Source organism: Carlito syrichta, unplaced genomic scaffold, assembly GCF_000164805.1.
Source record: "Carlito syrichta isolate Samal-C Ts95f unplaced genomic scaffold, Tarsius_syrichta-2.0.1 Scaffold316502, whole genome shotgun sequence".
NCBI classification, from domain to species: Eukaryota; Metazoa; Chordata; class Mammalia; order Primates; family Tarsiidae; genus Carlito; species Carlito syrichta.
In genome coordinates this window covers 812,584-832,304 of record NW_007260598.1, presented here as the reverse complement: position 1 = coordinate 832,304, position 19,721 = coordinate 812,584, and the positions used below count along the sequence as shown (strand labels likewise).

Genomic DNA, 19,721 nt, shown 5'->3' with positions numbered 1-19,721 from the left:
CTGGGGAGGCTTCTGTCTGGTATTGGCGTCTCTCCCACCAGGGCCCCAGCTCTCCCCACAGGTGCCCCCAGCGTTCTTCCCTGTCTCCCCAGAACACAGCAGCCCAGGCACCTGGGTGGTCTGGTATGCCACACCTGGGAAAACTGCTCCCGGTTTTCCTTGTTTTGCCCCTTCTCCCCAGCCAGATATTTGTATGTGAGGTCAGGTGAGGAAGTTAAAGAATAACCAAGAGATAAACAGTCACCTGGGGTCCTGACTCTCAGGTCAGGCATGATCGAGTGCCTCTTGTCATTCAACAGACATTTATTGAGACCCTGATTCAATGTCAGGCTCTAAGGCTGGGTGTCAGAGAGAGGTGACCTCAGGGCTGACAACTGTGCCTAGCGTTACTTGGTACAATGGGGGCTGAAATAAAAGAGAAATCCGTAGCCCCCAACTCTCAGGAGACTTCACATAGGTGCAAGGGGGTGTGTGTATGCATGTGTGTGCCCATTTGTGGGCGTGTGTGCCCATGTGTGTGTATCTGTGTGCCTGTGCGCGCATGTGTGTCACGGTTGCTGTTGCTGGAGTGAAGGTGTAGGAAGGCATCATTGTGAGAAGAGCCACTGAGTTGGCATCCCAGGAGCAGGAGGTGTGGGAGGAGCTCGCTGGAAAGACAATAGGATCTATGTTTTTGAAAAGGAGGAAAGGTAGGACAAAAGAGAAAGCCTCTCCCAGAGCCCTCCTCCCCCTCGGCCCTGTGTTCAGGCTCCCGCAAAGCCCTTGGACTTTCCTGTGCAAGGCAAGTGACAACAGCCACCCATCAGCACGGCTCTCAGGGACACCCATCACAACGAGGAGGCTGCTGCGCCTGCCTGGTTGGGTAGGCAGCCTCAGGGCTGCAGGGTTGGCCCAGACCCTTCTATGGACACTGCCCGCACCGCCAGTCTGGACCAGGCACTGCACAGGGAAAGGCACAGTCTGGAAGTGGGCCTGCTATCGAGCCCGCGGGCAGGCATCTTGGATGTCTGGGGAGGGTGGGTGCTGGCAGCTGGAAATAGGAATGGGCGGCAGGCATCTGGTGACCAAAGTCGTTAGGAGTTGGAGGTCAGCAGTTGGCCCCTGGAGATCTGGCATTTCATGCAACCAACACAAACCCTTCACGGTGAAGCGGCTGTGTTGAGATCTGGGCCCATGAGGCTCTCCAACCAGAACCTTACAGACAGTAGCAGTGACCAGTGACCAGCTGAGTGCTGGCCCTGGATGCTGCTGGAGGAGGGATATGCTGGTGTGAGCCCCTGGGAGAGGTGAGACCCATATGAATGCAATCAAGACAAGCCTATTGATTGCGCACCATTTCCAGGCCTGGACACTAACACTTCACACCCTTCCCCATGTCACCCGCAGCTCCCCTCTTTCCGCATGAGAGGCGTCTTGCTTGTAGCAGCCCATCCTCCTTAGTCCCTGTCCATACCCTGAGCACCTCGGCCTGAGCTGAGACAACAGAAGCCCCAAGACACGTCCTCTGTCTACCTCACGACAGCCTCCTCCGATCCCCGACTAGGCCTCCAACCTCGGCACCACTGTCATTTGGGGCTGATGATTCTTTGTTCGGCAAAGGCAGGACTGTCCTGCACACCCAGGGATGCTTACAGAGCTTTGGGCCCTGCTCACTGGTACTTCCCTGGTTGGGACACCCAGAAATGCCTTCATATATTGCCGAATATTCCCAGGAGATGACATTGCCCTGACCCAGTGTCCCAGTTCCACCCCGTTGAGAAGAGCCATCCTAGACCAGCCTCACAGGCATCTGACACCCTGGCTGACGGTTTCCACCTTGTGTGCCTTCTCACGAAGTGGCGCCCGGCCGCTCTGGCTGGTTGCTGCGATGGTGTTGGTGATGGCCTCCTGACAGGACCCTGGCCACCCGGGGCTTCCAGAGAACCCAGAGTGTAGCCTCCTTTTGAAAGTCAAGCAGGAAATGCCTCCAGTCTTTTCTAGATGTTCCTTTTCTAGCTCATCTCCCCTTCCACACCTGTTCTTTCTCTCATTCACGTGCAGGAAGAGGAATACGAATAAGGGATATCCTAAGAGACGAAGAAACACTGACGCTGTCTCTCATAAAAAACATTGGCCTGCCTGACTCAGTCGTCTACCTCCTGGTCAACTCCCAAGTCCGTCCAGAACAGGTAGGTGGATGTCACAGGCGGGCATCTCTGAAGGGGAGGGGTGAGCACCAAACCTGAGAAGGGAAAGGGAAGGCTTGGCTGTTTCTCTTTCCCTTCCTCAGTTTCCTGTTCAGAATCCATGACTCACACCCATATTTATTTTAGAAAAGTGCCTTGAGTCCCTTGGGATGTTGAGCCCTTTTGCCACAGGACTCTGAAGCCACACACATTCTGGCCACTCTCAGACATCTCAGATTTTTGTCCCTGGACGGAACCTCGGGACCCACGGGCCCAACCTCCTCTTCATAGTTGAGGGGACTGAGGCCTACTCATTTATGAGTCAAGTATTTAGGGACAGTTGTGGGAACTGGAATACAGTGTGAACCAGACGGATAGAGCCCCAGACCCTAGAGCTTATGTTCCAGTGGGCCACGGTCCATAGTCACACGAGCATCTCCTGGTGGTGACTGGTGCTGAAAGGACAGTCCAGCAGCGCCAGGACTTAGAAAGGGACAGGAAGGCATGGGCTGGGGGCAGTTTTCAGTGGGACAGTTGGAGAAGGCCTTCCTGAAGAGGCCTGACTGAAGAGATGACGAAGGGGTGCTCTGGCAGGAAACTGGCTGAGGTGGCCTCGGAGGCCGCAGGGTCTGGTGGTGCTGCAGAGGAACCCCCCTCTGCTTTCCTGGGTCACTTTCTTCCGGTGCCAGGTGGACTCCTCACACATTTCTGACCCCTACATGCCCCCCACACGATTTATTTCATCCCTTTTAATAATCTCCTCTACTTTACAGAGCGTTTTTACCACTGGCTCATGACTCACATAATTCATTTGCCCTTTTAGTCCCCACCGTTATGCTGGCTAAGCAGATGGGTGCCTCAGGTGACTGGTGATGGGTGACTGGTGATGGGCTGATCAGCTACAGGGCCAGAAACAGTCAGAGCCAGACTCCAGGCCCACTTCATCCTAATCCAGTGTTTTTCATGCAAGCTCAGTGATTCTCGGAATCCAGACACCAGCAGCCTCAGCAATGCCTGGGAGCTTGTTAGGAATGCAACTTCTTAGGCCTCAGCCCTGGCCGACTAAGTCCAAAGCTCTGGGATGGGACCCAGCAATCTGTGTTTAACAAGCCACCCGTGTGATTCGGCTGGGTTCTCATCTGGGGTCTCCGTGCTCCCGCCTCCTTCCTGGGTGTTGGGCTCCTAGCGTGATGGACACAGCAAGAATGCCAGAACGGAAGCAGCCTGCAGTCAGACAACCTCCCCACTCTCCTGGCCAGGGTGTTTCTCCTCTAGCCCCCAGGAAAGACCAAGACTTAAACAGAATCCCAGGGCCTGTGTCAGTCCTGAGATAAGGTCTGCACTGGGTACTGTCTGAGCCCGGGGGAAGGAGGGGAGCCCCACTCCAGCCGGTGGGGCCTGGTTCCTGGAAGGGGGGCTTCATGCTGTGTCCCTGCACCGTGAAGGAGCCCATGCCTGCTTTTCTAGCTTATCAGACCCTGAGGTTTTCACCAAAACTAGATGAATGGAACCGAGGGCCGGCTGTGAGGCAGTGAACGCCACGGAGTGGTGCCCAGGCCTTGGGGCTGTGCGACTCCCAGCCAGGCCTGGGGGGCAGGACCAGTGGCCGGACTCTGGGCAGCTCCCCCAATCCCTGCCAATGGGGTGCGGGCAGCATCGATTGCTTCTCTTCCGTCTGTTTTCTCTTTATCTCAGAAAACTCAAGTCCTGGCAATGCCTGTGATGACTTCCAGTTGCTAATAAAGGGCAATAGAGGTAAAGACAGGAATTTAGGGGAATTTCTCTCCAGTTCCTCATGGTGTGCCATTAGGATCTCTGTGCTGCTTCTGGCATCCGCTGAGGCCTTTCATGGGGTGGGACAGGCCGAGGTCAGCAGGTTGGGCCTGGACTCACTGTTGCTAGCCTTGATTCGTGGTTGCTCCCTGGTTAGCCAACCTGGGCACCTGCACTCCACAGAGACAGCTCTGGCACCAGCCTGACCCTTGTGTCCCCGGGCCCACTCAGCCTTCCGCCTCTTGCCTTGTGGGCCCGCCTCTCTTCCTGCTCCTGATCTCCATCTCAACCTCCTTCCTGCTACGCGACTCCTCATCAGCGCTGTCCACCGTGGCGTCGGCCACGTTCTCTGGCCGCCTGGCCAGCATAGTAGCTGGCGGCTGCATTGGTCATTCCCGTTGAACATGGACTTTTGTTCTCCCCTTCAGGGCTGAATGCCCCCTTGGTCCTCTCTGCCTGGTGTCCACGCGCGGCTCCCTCCTTCCCTCTAGGTACTATTAGAAGCTGAGAGTGGCCCAGCTCCCTGGCTCGTCCTCTCCCCCTCAGCCCTGGAAGCTCCTGGACATGCCTAAAGGCCCAGCTCCAGTGACCCCTCCGTGGTGGGAGCATTCATAAACCCCCTTTCTTTGCCCTGCTCTCTCTCCTTCCTGTTTACAAGAGCTAGCGGGTAAAGGTTAAGCTCTGGGTTAAATCCCAGCAAGGCCACACACTTCAGCGTGTGATTTCAGGCAAGGTGATTGACCATCCCGTGCCTGTCTCCTCATTTGTAAAATGGAAATAATAAAAGTGCCTAGCCTCCATGGTGGTTGTGGGGTTCAAAGAAATTTGTGCTCTGGGTGCTGTCCACATGGGGGTGGAAGAGCCCGGGCCTGCTCTCTAGCCCAGAGAGCCATGCTGTCAGGCTCCAGGGAAATGGCCCAGGAATCTGCACATCTACTCATGGCTCTCAGGGCCTGCCCACGGCTGGGGGTCCAGGACTCTAGGAATCAGTGTCCGTGCTGGGCAGCCAAAGGTCCCTGGCCACCTTAGCCTCTGGAGTCCACTGTTCCTGAGCTCCCTCAGAGGTGTGGGGTGTGGCCACCCAGGGCTTCAGTCTCCACATGAGATGCACATAGGATGCCTATTAAATCTGCATTTCAGATAGACAACAATTAAGTCTTAGCATGATTATGTCCTAGTTGGATACTATTTGGGACATGTTTGAGGTAAAATTATTCACTGTCTATCTGAAATGCAAGTTGAACCGGGCACCCGGGACTTTGACTTGCTAAATCTGGTGAGAAAGGAGAGAGGTACGTCATCTGCCATCACTGCCAGAGCATTCCCATTACTCCTCTGCCTCAGCTTCAGGGAGATGGTGAATGAGCCTGTAGCAACACGCGCTGAGAAGGTGTCCCTCCAACTGGAAGTGGCCTGGGGAGCGTGTGGGTTTCTTATCGCTGCTGTAACAAACGGCTTAAAACAACACAGACTTGCTCTCTTATGGTTCTCATGGTGAGAAGTGTGAAGCACAAGGTGTCGGAGCTCCTTACTGAGGGGTCTTGAGGAAAATCCTTTTTCCTGCCTTTTCCAGTGTCCACAGACTGTCCACGCTCCTCGGCTAGTGGCCTCTCCATCCCCAGGAGTGCCTGCCATGTCTCTCTCATGTCACCTCACTCTGACATGGTTTCTTCTGCCTTCCTCTTCCGCATTTAAGGACCCCTGTGATTGCACTGGGCCTATCCAGGAAGTCAGCTCGTTACTGACCTAATCCTGTCTGCAATCCCAACTCCCCTTGCCATGTAGCACAAGGTACTCCCAGCTTCCGTAGTTAGGATGGGCATCCTGGGAGGCAGTGTCTTCCCATCACTGCAAGGCTCCAGCGGTCCTCTCCTCTCTGCAGTTTGCTCATGGCATCCCAGACCTGGCGCTGAAGGACATTGCATGCAGCGAGGCCCTCCTGGAACGCTTCATCATCTTCAGCCAGCGCCGCGGGGCACAGACCGTGTACCACGCCCTGTGCCCCCTCTCCCAGGGCACCCTCCAGTGGATAGAAGACACTCTGTATGCCAACGTGGACTTCTTCAAGCTCTTCCGTGTGGTAAGGGGATGACTTCTGATTCACCTGTGTGAGCCTGGTGCTTGGGACAGTGCTTGAGGACGCTCTGGGCTCCTCGGGCCCAAGAAAGCTCGACTGACAGTATTTCTAGAACGGTGGCCCAGGGTCCCAGAAATCACAACGAGGTTCACTGTCAGATGTATGGCTGTGGTGTGTTTGTGTCCATGTGAGACGTGGGGCACGTCCATGTCGCCACCTCTGGCTCTGTGGCAAAGGGAAAAGGGGGCCTGGCCGGACTTGCTGCTCTCCCAACGTCCCAGCCAGGTGACCATGAGCAGGATGTTCAGCCTTTCGTGGTCCCACCGCTCGCCTGGACAGCAAATCTAATACTTTATAGAGTGGGGGGGAAAGATGCAGGAAACATATATTTAAAGCATTTAATACAGTTTAACAAATGAGGATTTGAGGCTCCTTCCTCTGGGTCTGGTCTCAACCCCAAAGCTTGCTGTTTCTGGAGAGAAAAAGTGACAGAGAAAGTGTCATAATCCGAAAAATGTGGAAAACCTGGATCCAGCGCAACCCTCTGTTCAATCCTATGTCCCAGACTGCTTGGGAACTGATAATGTTCCCTCCTTTGCTGGAGGATAAGATAAGAAGGAATTACAGAACAGTAGAGGTGGGGCCGAGGCCCTCGAACTACAGAGAGCATGAAGCCATCAAAGAAGTGACAGGAGACGCAGTTTCCAAATCCATCCCCAGAGACTCTGATTCAGGAGCATGGGGTCAGGCTGGAGGCTGCCTTGGTACCTTGGTGATTCTCATAGAAGTTATTGCAGGCCACACTTTCAGAAACACTCAAGACTAGAATCCTTCACAGAAGAGGGTATATATAATACTTGTAGCACTCAACTGTGGTTTTCCTGTGCCTACATTTTAACTTCCAGAACTGTGTTGTGGGGAATGTCAGTACAAAGTGCTTACTTGAGAAATTTGTGTTTTACCTTTTTTTATAGTTGCTCTCTCAAGTCCCAGAAAACCCACTCTCAGCTTGTCTTAAAAAGCAAGCTGAAACCTTTGAAAGATGAAACAAAATAAAACTAGACCCCACGGTTTCTGGCAGAATTCACATTTAATCCCCTTCAAAGCATGACTTTTCTTGGAAAATTTCCCTGCAATTTTCCTAGCTCATCAGGGTGTGTCCCCAAAGTGGGCACGAGGGGTTAAGACCCTGGGATGCCACCACAGCTGAGTCCAGGACCCAGAAAAGCTCCCTTGGCCCCCATGCTACAAGGAGAATAAAAAGTCACATTAGTCCAAATGTCTCTGTGCAAAGTTTCAAAGGAAGCTGATTTTAGACACTCCTTGGTTTTTCAGAATCAGAAGAGTGAGTGAGGCAACAAAGATCCCTCACTCTGGTCAGCTGGGCTCCAGCACCACCCAGAGACCGGCCTGTGTGTGCAGAGCCACAGAAGGTCCCTGCCAGGTGTCCAGGTCTTGTCGCATGGGCTACAGAACAGCACGATGACCAGGTCTGTGCATGCGGGCCTTGCAGGCAGTCCCTGGCACCTGGGTATCCAGGATCGTGCAGTCCTGTCACTGTGAAGGGAGTAGGGTCATCCTTCTCTTCTTGAAGCACCTCAGCCAAGGGATAGGTAAATTTACCTTCCCAGGCAGGACCATGGATCCTGGAATGTCAGTCCTGGATATAGTGGGGTAAACAGGCACCTGGCAAAGCTTTCCACTAGAGACCAGACAACACACAGGCTGCTGACTGCAGGGTATTCACTTATTGTACAAGAAAGCCCACAAAGCCTGTTCTTCTGCCCTTACACAGGCAAGTGCTAGAGCTCAGAAACCCTAAGCTAACTTGGTCCAGTCAACCCCACTGACCTCAGATGGGTCCTGGTGCTTGCTCCCTCTGCCTATGTGTCCGGACCCTCAGACATGTACCAGCACCAGCGAGGGACAAGCCTGTGCCGAGGCCAAGACCAAGGCTCCAACCTTGACCCACCCTCACTGAACTTACAGTCAGACCAGAGACCAGCCGGCAGACCATTTCACAGCAGCACTACTTCGAGAGAAAAACACCAGCAACATTGTCTCCTAGATCAGTGGTCCCCAGGCTTACCTACACATTGAGTCACCTGGGGAGCTTTTAAGAATTACAAATGGCCGGGCTTGGTGGCTCAGCCTGTAATCCCAGAGCTTTGGGAGGCCGAGGTGAGTGGATTGTCTGAGACCCACCCAGGCAACTTGGTGAGACCTCATCTCTACAATCAATCAAAAATTAGCCAGGCATAGCAGTGCGCACCTGTGGTTCCAGCTACTTGGACGGCTGAGGCGGAAGGATCGCCGGAGCCCAGCAGGTTGAGGTTGCGGTGGCCGGGAGTGGCCACTGCACTCCAGTCTGGGCAACAGAGTGAGACTCCAACTCAGAAAAAAAAAAAAGAACTACAAATGCTTGGTCCCCACCCCCAGAGATCCTGTCGGTTGGCTTGGGTGTGCAGCCTGGACTTCACTATTTTAAAAGCTGTCCAGATCATTCCAACGTCCAGACAGAGTTGAGAATCCCTGCCTTAGAATGCAGGAATTTGATTTACAATCTCAATTTCTGTAGACCAAGCATAATAATAATAGTACCCCAAATGTCCCGGGGGGCCCAAAGAACTTTCATTTGCTCCCCCATAAGCCCAAGGGTGCTGTGGAGACACATCCTCCTTCCTGTTCTCCCAACAAGGCTGGTGAGTGGCCTGGCCTGGTGTGGACCCGGACACTGCCCGGAAGAGAAGCCCCAGGAAGGGGGACCGGCCTCGCTTGGCCTCCGAGAATGACCCCACTTGCTGTCCTCACTCCTGCTTCCACCTCTTTGGGGAAAGACCTAACCCAAGCAGGATACCCTAATCCTGTCTAGTCTTCTGGTGCCCTTGATAGGTGCTTTTTCATTTGACGAATGGATTCCATTTTAAAAAATACTAACAAGGAAATCTAAAAGAAATTGCAGACATTAAGATGGGGCTTTGCTTCTATTGCTTTTGTGTCCATGCCATTGGTGGGCGCAGAAAGGCTTAGGGCAGACTCTGCGGCCCTCTGAAGACCCGCGGTGGCCGGGCTGCTCTGGGCCGGGGAGATCCCCTGTGGGATTCGCCTGTTGTTGCAGCTGGCTGGCTGGCGGCCACGCCGCCCCGGCGCAGGAATGCTGTGCCTTCAGCTGGGGCGTTTCTCGTGCGCACGTAGGCCAGTGTGCAAATCAGGCTTTATTAGATGCCAGATCAGCTCTCGTTAGCAAAGAAAGAGGGGAAATCTCTGTACACCACTGTGACAGAGCCTGCCCTGTTGTGCAAGGAGCTGAGGTGTGGGTGCCACCTCCAAGTCCCAGGAACTGCGGGGCCCAGAGAACCGCGGCACCAACTGGGCCCAGCTGTGTTTTCCCTGGGTCCCCTGGAGATCAGAAGTGAGTGTTGTCATCCTCAAATAATCCAAAGGCAGCGCCCGTGGCCTGACTCCACCTCACCCGTCCCTATACGCCCTTGCACGTGCGTGTGCACACACACACTTGCACACTGTTGCCCACGCTCACTTGCCAGTGCACACATGCATGAGTCGGTGACCTTGATGGGCTGAGAAAGAAACCAGAAGCCAGGTGACTGGATTTTCTCCAGCCAGATCCAGCCCCTCGTGGTTTCACCTGAAGGAACTCGTCTTCACCTGAGGCACTGTCAGGTTTAACGCCCCCAGCTTGAACCCCAGAAACTCTGACCTAGGTCCAAGGTATCATTAGTGCCAACACTACTTGAAATGTTTTGCAACTCATAAAAAATGGCATGTCAGTTTCGAGTGAGGGGTGGGGAGATGGCCCATCTGATTTGGCCCAAGGCTGCTTGTCCCTCCCCCTCCTCCCCCTCCACCCCTCCTCACCCTCCCTATCCTCCCTTCCCATCCTTCCTGTTTTCTCTTTGACTCTGGCGCATGGCTTTGAAATCCTGCTGAGAAGCAAATCTGTCCCTTCTGCTTTGAATGTTTATTTGCGGAAGTTGGGCAGGGGAACTGAGGAGGGTGCCAAGACCTGCCATGCTGCTGGGAAGTCTAGTTTCCCTCCCTGCCTCTTCTCCCTAGACATTGATAGAGAGAATCTGGCCCTCCTGGCATCTTGGTTCACCGTTTCCCTACAAACAGTTCCAGCGCAACATGATTCAGCTCTTTCCTCACTCTTTCTATCACCCAGCTGCAGTTTTACTTTGCAGACTTTATCTTGCCCTTTCACGATGGGGTGGCTGAACGCTGAGTTCCAGGGAAGGAAGGCCCCGTCTTGGGGTCCTGACTCCACGCTCCTGCCATTGTCCTGCTTCGTGCTTGGCTCTGTCCCTGGATTCCTGAGTCACTGGGATGAGCGTGGGTGGACGGCCCCCTGCCTGGTGAGCACCGGCCACGGTCCTCCTCTCCCGGGTCATTCGTGCAGTTTGTTAACTTTCAATGACCTGTTTCGGTTTTCAGGTGGATGTTGGCTGCGCCAAAAGTCTCTGGGAAGCCCCCACATCTCTGGGATTTTACAGTGAGGTCCTATGCATACTTCATGGTTTCCTGGCTTCCAATTTCTAAATCTTTGGCCTGTCAGCTTTCTCTCACTTCTGTGCAAAGGTTCTGGGAGGGGAGACGGAAAAGGAGTGATGTTCAAGTGCTAGCACACCAACCCTGAGTCAGAAAATAGGGTTTTTGTATATTTGAAATATGTTAAGCCACAGCAAGAATATTTGGCTTTTGGCATTAGTATTTGTTCTGCTGCAGCTGCAGTGTGGACGGATCCTGGCTCTGTGTTGGCCCCCAAGTTGCTGTTATTTAAAGGGGAAACTCAGCCTCCCCACAGGAACTACAGGCAAGCGCTACCATGCCTGGCTAATTTTTTATTTTATCGTAGAAACGAGGTCTCGCCAAGTTGCCCGGGCTGGTCTCAAACCTGCAGGCTCAGGCAGTCTGCTCGCCTTGCCCTCCCAAAGTGCTGGGATTACAGGCTGAGTCACCGAGCCCGGCCAACTTGCTGTCATTTAAAGCAGAACCCCAGCCTCCCCTTCGGTAAAAATTGACCTAATAAGACTTGTCCTACACATCCTGTGGGAGCATAGTGAAATTCACATCAGAGAAGAAATAGAAAAACACTTTGAACAAAAAGCCTTTTGCCCTTACCAAAGCAAAACCACAACTGCTTTGCCAAGGACCCTCTGCTTCCGTGACTTTTCTTCAGACCCTTCAGAAAGACTGGACAGAGGTCTGTCTCATGGAGTGACCTTTGACTCCTCCGAGATTCCAAGCTCAGTTTACTTTCATTAACCACAGATATCGGGACAGAGAGGAAAAGGCCTAGTTTCTGTTGAGCCAAAACGAGTCCCATAACTTGTCTGTTCACATACCCTGGAGCCCACCCTCCCGTTCAGTTCCCTCTAGTCCTGCGAGACAGTTCCTTCTAGTCCCGCGAGACAGCCTGCCTCTGGAACCTCCTGGTAGGGAGAATTTGGCAATTGCCCCACCTTCCACCCGGTGACTGAGTCTGAATTCTCCACTCATGACGCATTTCCCAGCACTCAGGGGTGTCCCCTCCTGCCCCCTCACCACTGAAGCTGGCTTCCTTTCTTTTCATCTGATGCTTAACAACTGTCAGGTTGCAACAAACATGCTTCAAATCCACATTCTCCTGGTTGCCTAGCAGCCACTTCCCTCCAGGATAAATGTGGGTTTCCTGTAGCTCAGCCTGAGACTGAACACAGTGGCCCACTCTGTCTGTCACCACTTTGCTGCTTTTTACTTCTGGTCTGGGTGCTTTCAAGACAGCAGCTCACCCCTTGCTTCAGAATCTTCCACCACAGGCTTCCCATAAACATACTTTTAACCTGAGGCTACCTATTTACCCTTGTGTTAGCTGTATCCTCAACTTAGACATTAATACCGTTTCCAAATTGTCTTCTTTGAATTAGAGAACGTAACACAAATGAGAAATTCAACTCATAGATGTTTCATGTGCTGGTGCACGTGTTTGATGAACCCGCTGAATCCAAAGCATCAGCAAATACTACTCAAGCAAGATATTTTAGATGATATGCTTTGTTCTGCCTTAAGAAAAATATGCTATACAGTCCCAAAGGAGAGACATGTTTTTCATCCCCGAGAACAGAAACAGAGGCCTCTGGAGCCAGAATCCTTTTGGCTGCTACTAGGACCTTGAATCAATTTCTGAAGTACAGGATCAGGGCCCAGGGACTCCATGGGACCGACCCCGGTTCACAGAGACACATCCCTTCTGTGGTCCTATTTATGTATCTGATCTTCCTTAAGAAGTTTAATCTGACCTTGAACTTGCATTGGCAGTTCTGAGCCCAGTCATGGCATGGAACGGATATTTGTTACTTGGAAAATGAAGAAAACTTGTTTGTCATAGGAAGTGGTAGCGTGTGTGTGTGTGTGTGTGTGTGTGTGTGAGAGAGAGAGAGAGAGAGAGAGAGAGAATTCTTGCCATTTTGGTCTGTGACCTTTTTTTCCAGAAATGTTTTCACATTTCCATGTAAATAAACTTACAGTCTTTTCCGGTTCTTTTGGCAGGAACAATGCATGTGAATTTGAATAGATAATGAGGGAGGGAGGGAACCAAGGGAAGACAAGATCCCTGGGAACGTTATTTATAATTTATGGCAACCTCAGTCAGACAGCAGTGAGCAGGGACTTACAGCGCGCCCCCTAGGGGCCAGGCGCCGTTCAGCTCTGTGAGGTGTGGGTACCAGGCCCTCATCTGAAAGAGCTAGGAAGGGAGCTTCAGCTGAGCTACAGGCACATAGCTGAGCTCATCGGATTCATGAATATTATTAAATTATTAACAAGATTGAGACAGGAAAGTGTTAGCCAGACACCAAATTCATCTCCCTCAAATTCATGCTCCCTCTGTTCCCTCTTCAAAATTCCTGGCTCTGCTCTTATCTGACGATCTCTCTAGTCACTCGCTCTTGCTGACTCTTGGCACGTTCCTTTCTCCACCCAGAATTCCTGGTTCTCCCCTTCCATCCTCAGACACCGCCCTCGCCCCACAACCATCAGCTCTTTTTACAAACCTCAGCCCAGGGGTTGCCTTCCCTGTCCTCAGGTGGAACTAGCCACTCCCTCCCTGTGAATCACTGTCATGCCTACTGGAGACAGCTCCCATGGAACCTAAAGCCTCAACAGACCCTCTTGTCGACTAGATTATAGTTTATTTACTGATTAATTACGACAATGCAAGTTCACTGAGAACCTACTGTGTGCCATATCCTGAAGATATAGAAACAAAATAAAGCCTATCCCTATACTTAATGAGTTTACAGTGTAGTGGAGACACTGATTCATTAAAAAATAATAGTAAACCAATATAAAAGTGGTACATAAATGCACTGAAAATTCATTATAGGAGTAGCTAGGAGGGTCACACATCCAGGAAGAAGGTGATGGAGAAGAAGACTTTCTGGAGATGGGAGCAGTTTCAGATGAGTTGACTCCGGCCAGTAGGTGGGGAAGAGGGGGTGGGATGGGAATGGTTAACTGTTTTATACATTAGTCCCCAAAGTGGTAGACATAGGGTCATGTAGGCTTTACAGACACCTACAAAAATATCTAGATAAATGGGTACGTCTAAATGTGTGGGTGTGTGAACGCAACCTGAGGTGGGAAGGTGGGATGGTGGAGTGGTGGGATGATGCCCTGCGGAGGGATGGTAGAACAGTGAGATGGTGGGTTGGTGGGATGGTGGGATGGTGAGTGGTGGGATCATGGGTTCATGGGATGACAGGATGATGGGGTGGTGAGTTGTTGAGTTTGTGGGATGGTGGGATGGCGGGAGGGTGAGTTGGTGGATGGTGAGATCTTGTTGGTGGGATGGTGAAGTGGTGAGTTGGTGGGAAGGGGAGTTGGTAGGATGGTGGGGTGGTGAGTTTGTGTGATGGTAGAATTGTGAGTTGGTGGGACGATGGTATGATGGGATGGTGAGTTGGTGGGATGGTGAGTTGTTGGGACGGTGGCATGGTGGGATGATGGGATGGTGGGATGGGGGGATGACGTTCTGTCCAGAGCTGACCAGAGCTTCCCTGAGCTTCCTATATAGGCTCTGGTCACCATTGGCCCGGAACTGAAATAATTGGGTAAAATGTTATCATACTTGTTTGTATTGATTTTTTTAAGCTGTATCTATAGCTCACATTCATTTCAATCTTTAATATTAAAAGTGCTTTGGTTTTTATTTTTAAGTTTGGTGACTTTTGTAACCAGAAATATTGTATAGGAACTTAACTCCCATCTATATCAATTATCCTGTGGTCAAATTGGTTTCGTTAGAGTTGTTTCGCTTAGTCACAATTTCCAAGAACCCATCATTGATGTTAAGTGAGGACCTACTATATTCATAAAATGTGAAATTCAAAAGCCAGTCTACAGTTCAGGTTTTCCCACTTTGCAAACATACTTAAGAACTCACAACAACTGCCGAAAAATCACACCAGATTGCTCATCAAATCAGTTACTCAAAGCCAAATGATTTCAAAAGTAAGAACCTTTAAGAATGTGTACCTCTATAGACATGTAGCTAGAGACATGGACAGATAGATATGTGTGTGTCCCAAGGTGCTCTTTGGATGTAGGATGGAGTCTGGAGACAGAGTGAGACAAGAGCCTGTGGAGGTAGGGGAGAGGGAGGGAGAGAAGAGGTCCACTTGGCAAAGCACAGCCACAAACATCCTCCTCCCTCAGTCAAGAAAGAAGCAGTTAAAGCAATGGGAGCTTGTGACTGATCTGTGTATGTCCAGTTTCTCTGGATGTATGGGTGTGACAATTCCTTAGTGCCTGTGCCTCTGGGCTCCTGGCCCCACCCAGGTGCTTTTCCGTCGCCTGGGACCTGGTTGCCTTTCCTTTTCACAACTTTGGATTCCAGCTTCCTCCTAAAGCAGCTTTTGTGGTGTCTTTTGGCCACCCTCTCTGCACTATGCACTATGTGGGTTCATCCTGCCCCACACTCATACTCAGCACCCAGTCTGGGACCTCCAGGCTGGAGAGTTGGACAATGAAGTGGGAATGGGGAAGAACAGTGGCAACTCCCAGGCAGAAGGTGGTGCCACCAGCTGAGGAAGGGCACACAGGCACAGAAGCTGCTTTGGGGGAAGGCGATGCCATCTATTTAGGATGTGCTTGGATTCAGGCAAGTGTCCAGCAGACAGCTGGGTGTGTAAGTCTGAGGTTCTTGGGAAGGGGCTGGTTGGGGTACAAATTAGGAAGCCATCATCAAAAGGAAAGCAGATGAAATGCTAAAGAGAATAAGTCTCTCTTAGGGAGACTGTGCAGACGAGAGGAGCCTGGGTATGGAAGTCCTCGGGAGCCTGGCCCTTCAGGGGAAGTTAGAGCGGAGTAGCTGATGGGAAGGCAGAGAAGCAGCAAAGCAAACTAGGCAAGAGCAGGTCACCAACGGCAAGGGAGGAACAGGACACAACCAGCAGTGCCGAGGAAAGCAGAAAGCTCTGAAAAGACAAGATCCCAAGATGTCTGTTAGACTTAAAAGCCGGGAGGAGACTGGGATTCTGGCTAAAGCATCTTAGCTGGATGGTGAGGATGGAAGGCAGGGAGGTGTTGGTGAGGAAGTGAAGTCAGTGAATCTGGGCTGTGCTTCCAAGAGAGATGGGGATGACGGGGAGAGGAGAGAAGTTAGACTGCAGCTGCAGAGGGGTAGGGATCAGAGGCGGATTCTTCTCTCCTATGTACGAATCTTGAGCACATGTTTTGGGGGACCCAAAAAACCAGAATTAAATATGAAAAATTGTATATTTATTCTTACATGTTTAAATTTCAGTCACCTCCAAAATATTTTCCACTTGATGCAATAAACCTATCAAGATGCTTTTTCTACTGGTCAAAACAGTTTTTGAACTCATCAGTCGTGATGCCTTTTAGTGCTTCTGCTGTTTTTTGTTTCATCTCTTCCACATCAGCAAAACATTTCCCTTTGAAGACTTTTTCAACTGGAGAAGCAAAAAAAAAAAGTGCTGGGGTGAGATCGGGTGAATAGGGAGGGTGGGATATGGGGATCATGCTGTTTTTAGTCAAAAACTGCTGAGCACTCAGCACAGTGTGGGCAGGTGCGTTGTCATGGTGGAAGAACCAGTTGCCTGTTTGCCACCACTCAGGATGTTTCTTCAAATCATGATGCAATCTTCTCAACACTTCCAGATAAAAACTTTCGTTGACTGTTTGACCCAGGAAAAAAAATTCTGAGCGTACTACAAGGAGTCCGCCCTCCAAAAGATAATTCTTGTTCTTTTGGGTCCCTTGTCATGCACAGCGTGTTGATAGCAATGGGAAGGTTGAAGACACCTCAGGGAGGTTCTTGAAGGGAGGACTCTATTTTGTTCATGGCCATGTCCCCAGTACATGGCACATAGCAGACACGATACACTGTTGTCACATGGGTGATGACATCATTTAGAAACTACGGTTGGCTATGAGTAACAGAAGACAGAAAGATAATGGGTTTCGTTTTTCTCCCAGGCAGTCTTGCAGTGGGTCTTCCGGGCTTCTCTTTGTCCTGCTCCCTCATTCCCAGCATGTGCTTGCCATCTGGTAACTGTAAGATGTCTGGGCCACCTCCCCCGGCACATCGGTGATCCAGGCAGGGGTGGTGAAAAGCAGAGGGCCCGCCCCCAAAAGACCATTTTCACAAGCCCTACCCTGTACTTTTTCTAATATCTTTTGGTCAGAATTGTGCCACGTGCCCATTCATACCAAAGGAGGCTGTGAAATGTGATGTTTTTAGCCAGTCATTGTTACCTTTGGTAAAATCGGGTAGTTAAGCATCAGTCTTTGTCATGGTGACAGAGCCTAGTCGCTCAGTGCTAAGTAATGTTTATGAAATGATTAACAAGTGTTTTTTTTCTTATGGTCTGTCTTATGCTTCATGCTACTGATTTATTAGGACTTTTAGGCAACTGAGTGATGGAAATTCAGGGGAGGTGCATGTTATGGTCTGAATGTGTCCCCAAAAATTCATATGTTGAAACCCTCATCCCCAAGATGATGATATTTTGAGGTATGTCCTTTGAAAGGTGATTAGGTCATTGCCAAAGAGACCCAGAAATCTAGCTCTTCCTAGCTTTCTGGGTCTTCCTCATGAAGACAAGAGAAAAGGTGACATTTATGAATTAGAAAACAGGCCCCTGTCATGCAACAAACCTGCCAGATCCTCGCTCTTGACACCCCAGCCTCCTGAACTATGAGAAATAAATGTCTGATATTTATAAGCTATCCAGTCGATGGTATTTTGTTATAGCATCCAGAATGAACTAAGCCATTGCTGCTCTCATATTCCTGATATGAACCTTTGGTCTTTATGGAAAGCAAAAATGCCATTTGGGACAGTCCTACAACCACTGCCATACAAGCTGATGTGGTTGAGCAACAAACTGTGGTCAAAACGTGAAGGTCTGTGGAATTGTCAGTCACAGAAAAAGATATACAAATAAAGTTAAAATCTTTGTGCTTCTGGAAGAATACACACCAAATTGTTAATAGTGATTACCCAACTGGGCTCGGTGGTTTAGCCTGTAATCCCAGCACTTTGGAATGCCTAGGCGAGTGAATTGCCTGAGCCCTTGGGTTCAAGACCCGCCCGGGCAACTTGACGAGACCTCGTCTCTACAATAAAAATAAAAAATTGGCTGGGTGTGGTAGCGCACGCCTGTACCAGCTACTTGGAAGGCTGAGGCGGAAGGATTGCCGGAGCCCATCAGGTCGAGGCTGCAGTGGCCGGGAGTGTGCCACCACTGTACTCCAGTCTGGGCGACAGAGTAAGACTCCAACTCAAAAAAAAAAATAGTGATTGCCCTTGGTGGGGGCAGATTGCAGAGAGGCCTTTACCCTGTGCATCATATAGGTAAGTGGTTATTATTCTTGTTAGCTTTTTTTATCTGATTCAGAATTACCAGGGCAACATGATTGAATGAGTGTAACTGAATGGTCATGAATTCGAGGAAGTCGGTAATTTACCACAAATTCATAGCACCCACTTCTATAGGCCCACAGTACAGGGGAGTTTGTCTTCCAGATGAAAAGGCAACTTCAAAGCAGATGTGTCTTGCAGAGTCTTCTTTAGGTGACATTGACTAGTATGTCCCAGGCTCTGAGGCAGCCTTCCCTCCAGCTCCCGGCGAGTGGTGCTTATGAGTCACATGTTTCCTGAGCTACTACAGAAAAGCTCAAGGGATAAGAAGTTTGGGCGGCGCAAAGATAAAAAGAGAGTCCTGTCCCTAATGAGCACACCATTTCGTGTAGCATCAGGTAGATGAACAATTACAATTGCTGTGCTTGCTGCTGTAACAAGAGCCTCAGTGCCTACCGTGTGCCCAGCAGACAGGCGAGGCTTCCATCTACACAAAGCTTACAGTCTAGCAAGAGAGACAGATGACAAGCAAGCAGCAGAACACTGAGCAGTGATGAAGCATGTAAGGAAGGAAATGAACAGGGTGCTGTGAGCGAGCATCGTGGGCAGGGGCAAGCAAGAGGTTAGGAAAAGGAGTGTTTGCCTCTTCCTGGGGACAGCTGCCTTTCACATGCGGAGCTGGGTTATAAGCAAGACTTGATGAGAAGTCTGCCAGGCAAAGAAGGGGGGGTGTTGGGGGGTGGAGTGCAATTCAGAGCCAGGGGGCAGAAAGGGCACTAACACACAGGAGAGGTGGGAAGAAGTCTAGCATGATGGAAGAAAAGCAGGAGAGACGGCCAGAGAGGGAGCCAGGCACCAGCTCACGAGAGACCACGTGTGCCCAGCACCAGAGCAACCTTCTCTTCTGACAACAGTAGGCAGCCACGGAAAGCTATTTGAACAGGGAAAGTGGCATGAAGGGATTGGCCTGTTAGGTAACTCAGACCACAATATGGAGGATGCATTGGAAGGGAGGGACTAGGCACAAGGGGGCCAGCAAGAAGGTGATTTTTTTTTTTTTTGAGTTGGAGTCTCACTCCGTCACTCAGGCTGGAGTGCAGAGGCACACTCACGGCCACCCCAGTGTCAACCTGCTGGGCTCTGGCGATCCTTCTACCTCAGCCTTCCAAGTAGCTGGAACTACAGGCGCGCGCTACCACGCCCAGCTAATTTTTTTGATTTTATTGTAGAGATGAGGTCTTGCCAAGTTGCCCAGGCGGGTCTTAAACCCGTGGGCTCAGGCAATTCACTCACCTCAGCCTCCCAAAGTGCTGGGATTACAGGCTGCACCACCGAGCCCAGCGGAAGGTGATTTTGATGAGATATTCTAGGAGAGAAATGAGCAAAGGCAGTCCCAGTGGGGATGGAAAAAAAAAAGGAAGAGTATTTCCTCAGTATTCATGCTTTCAACAATTTATTTATTTTTGCACACATTATGATAAAATATCTTTATTATTAAAATGTTTTATTACAGAAATAAGCATCAAAGTAGAATGAATGATATAATGAACTCCCGTGTACCTACTACCAAGCTTCAACCATTAGCAATCTTCGGTTGGTCTTGTTTTAAATGTTTTCCCCAAAGTTTTTTGAAGCAAATCACAGACAACATATCACTTTGCACGCATCCCTATGTATCTTTAACACATAAGGACTTATTTGTTTTGTTTTGTTTTTTAAGATGTGGGATACAATTCAGGGTTAGCTATCCAAATGGTCATTGTACAGGTAAAGTTTGGGCCTCACTTTGGTCCCCTAGTTTGAGATCAGGTACCCTTATTAA

General features: G+C 50.5%; 1 protein-coding gene across 1 annotated transcript in view; it reads left to right on the top strand.

Moving 5' to 3' along the window:
• The window catches only part of ABCA4 (ATP binding cassette subfamily A member 4), a 135,289-nt gene that overhangs the window by 13,958 nt on the left and 101,610 nt on the right, over positions 1-19,721 (top strand). Inside the window, exons 5-6 of the mRNA XM_008074610.2 lie at positions 2,041-2,168; positions 5,821-6,018. Of these exons, the coding sequence (XP_008072801.1) occupies positions 2,041-2,168; positions 5,821-6,018 (326 nt within the window). The remainder of the gene's footprint in view (positions 1-2,040; positions 2,169-5,820; positions 6,019-19,721) is intronic.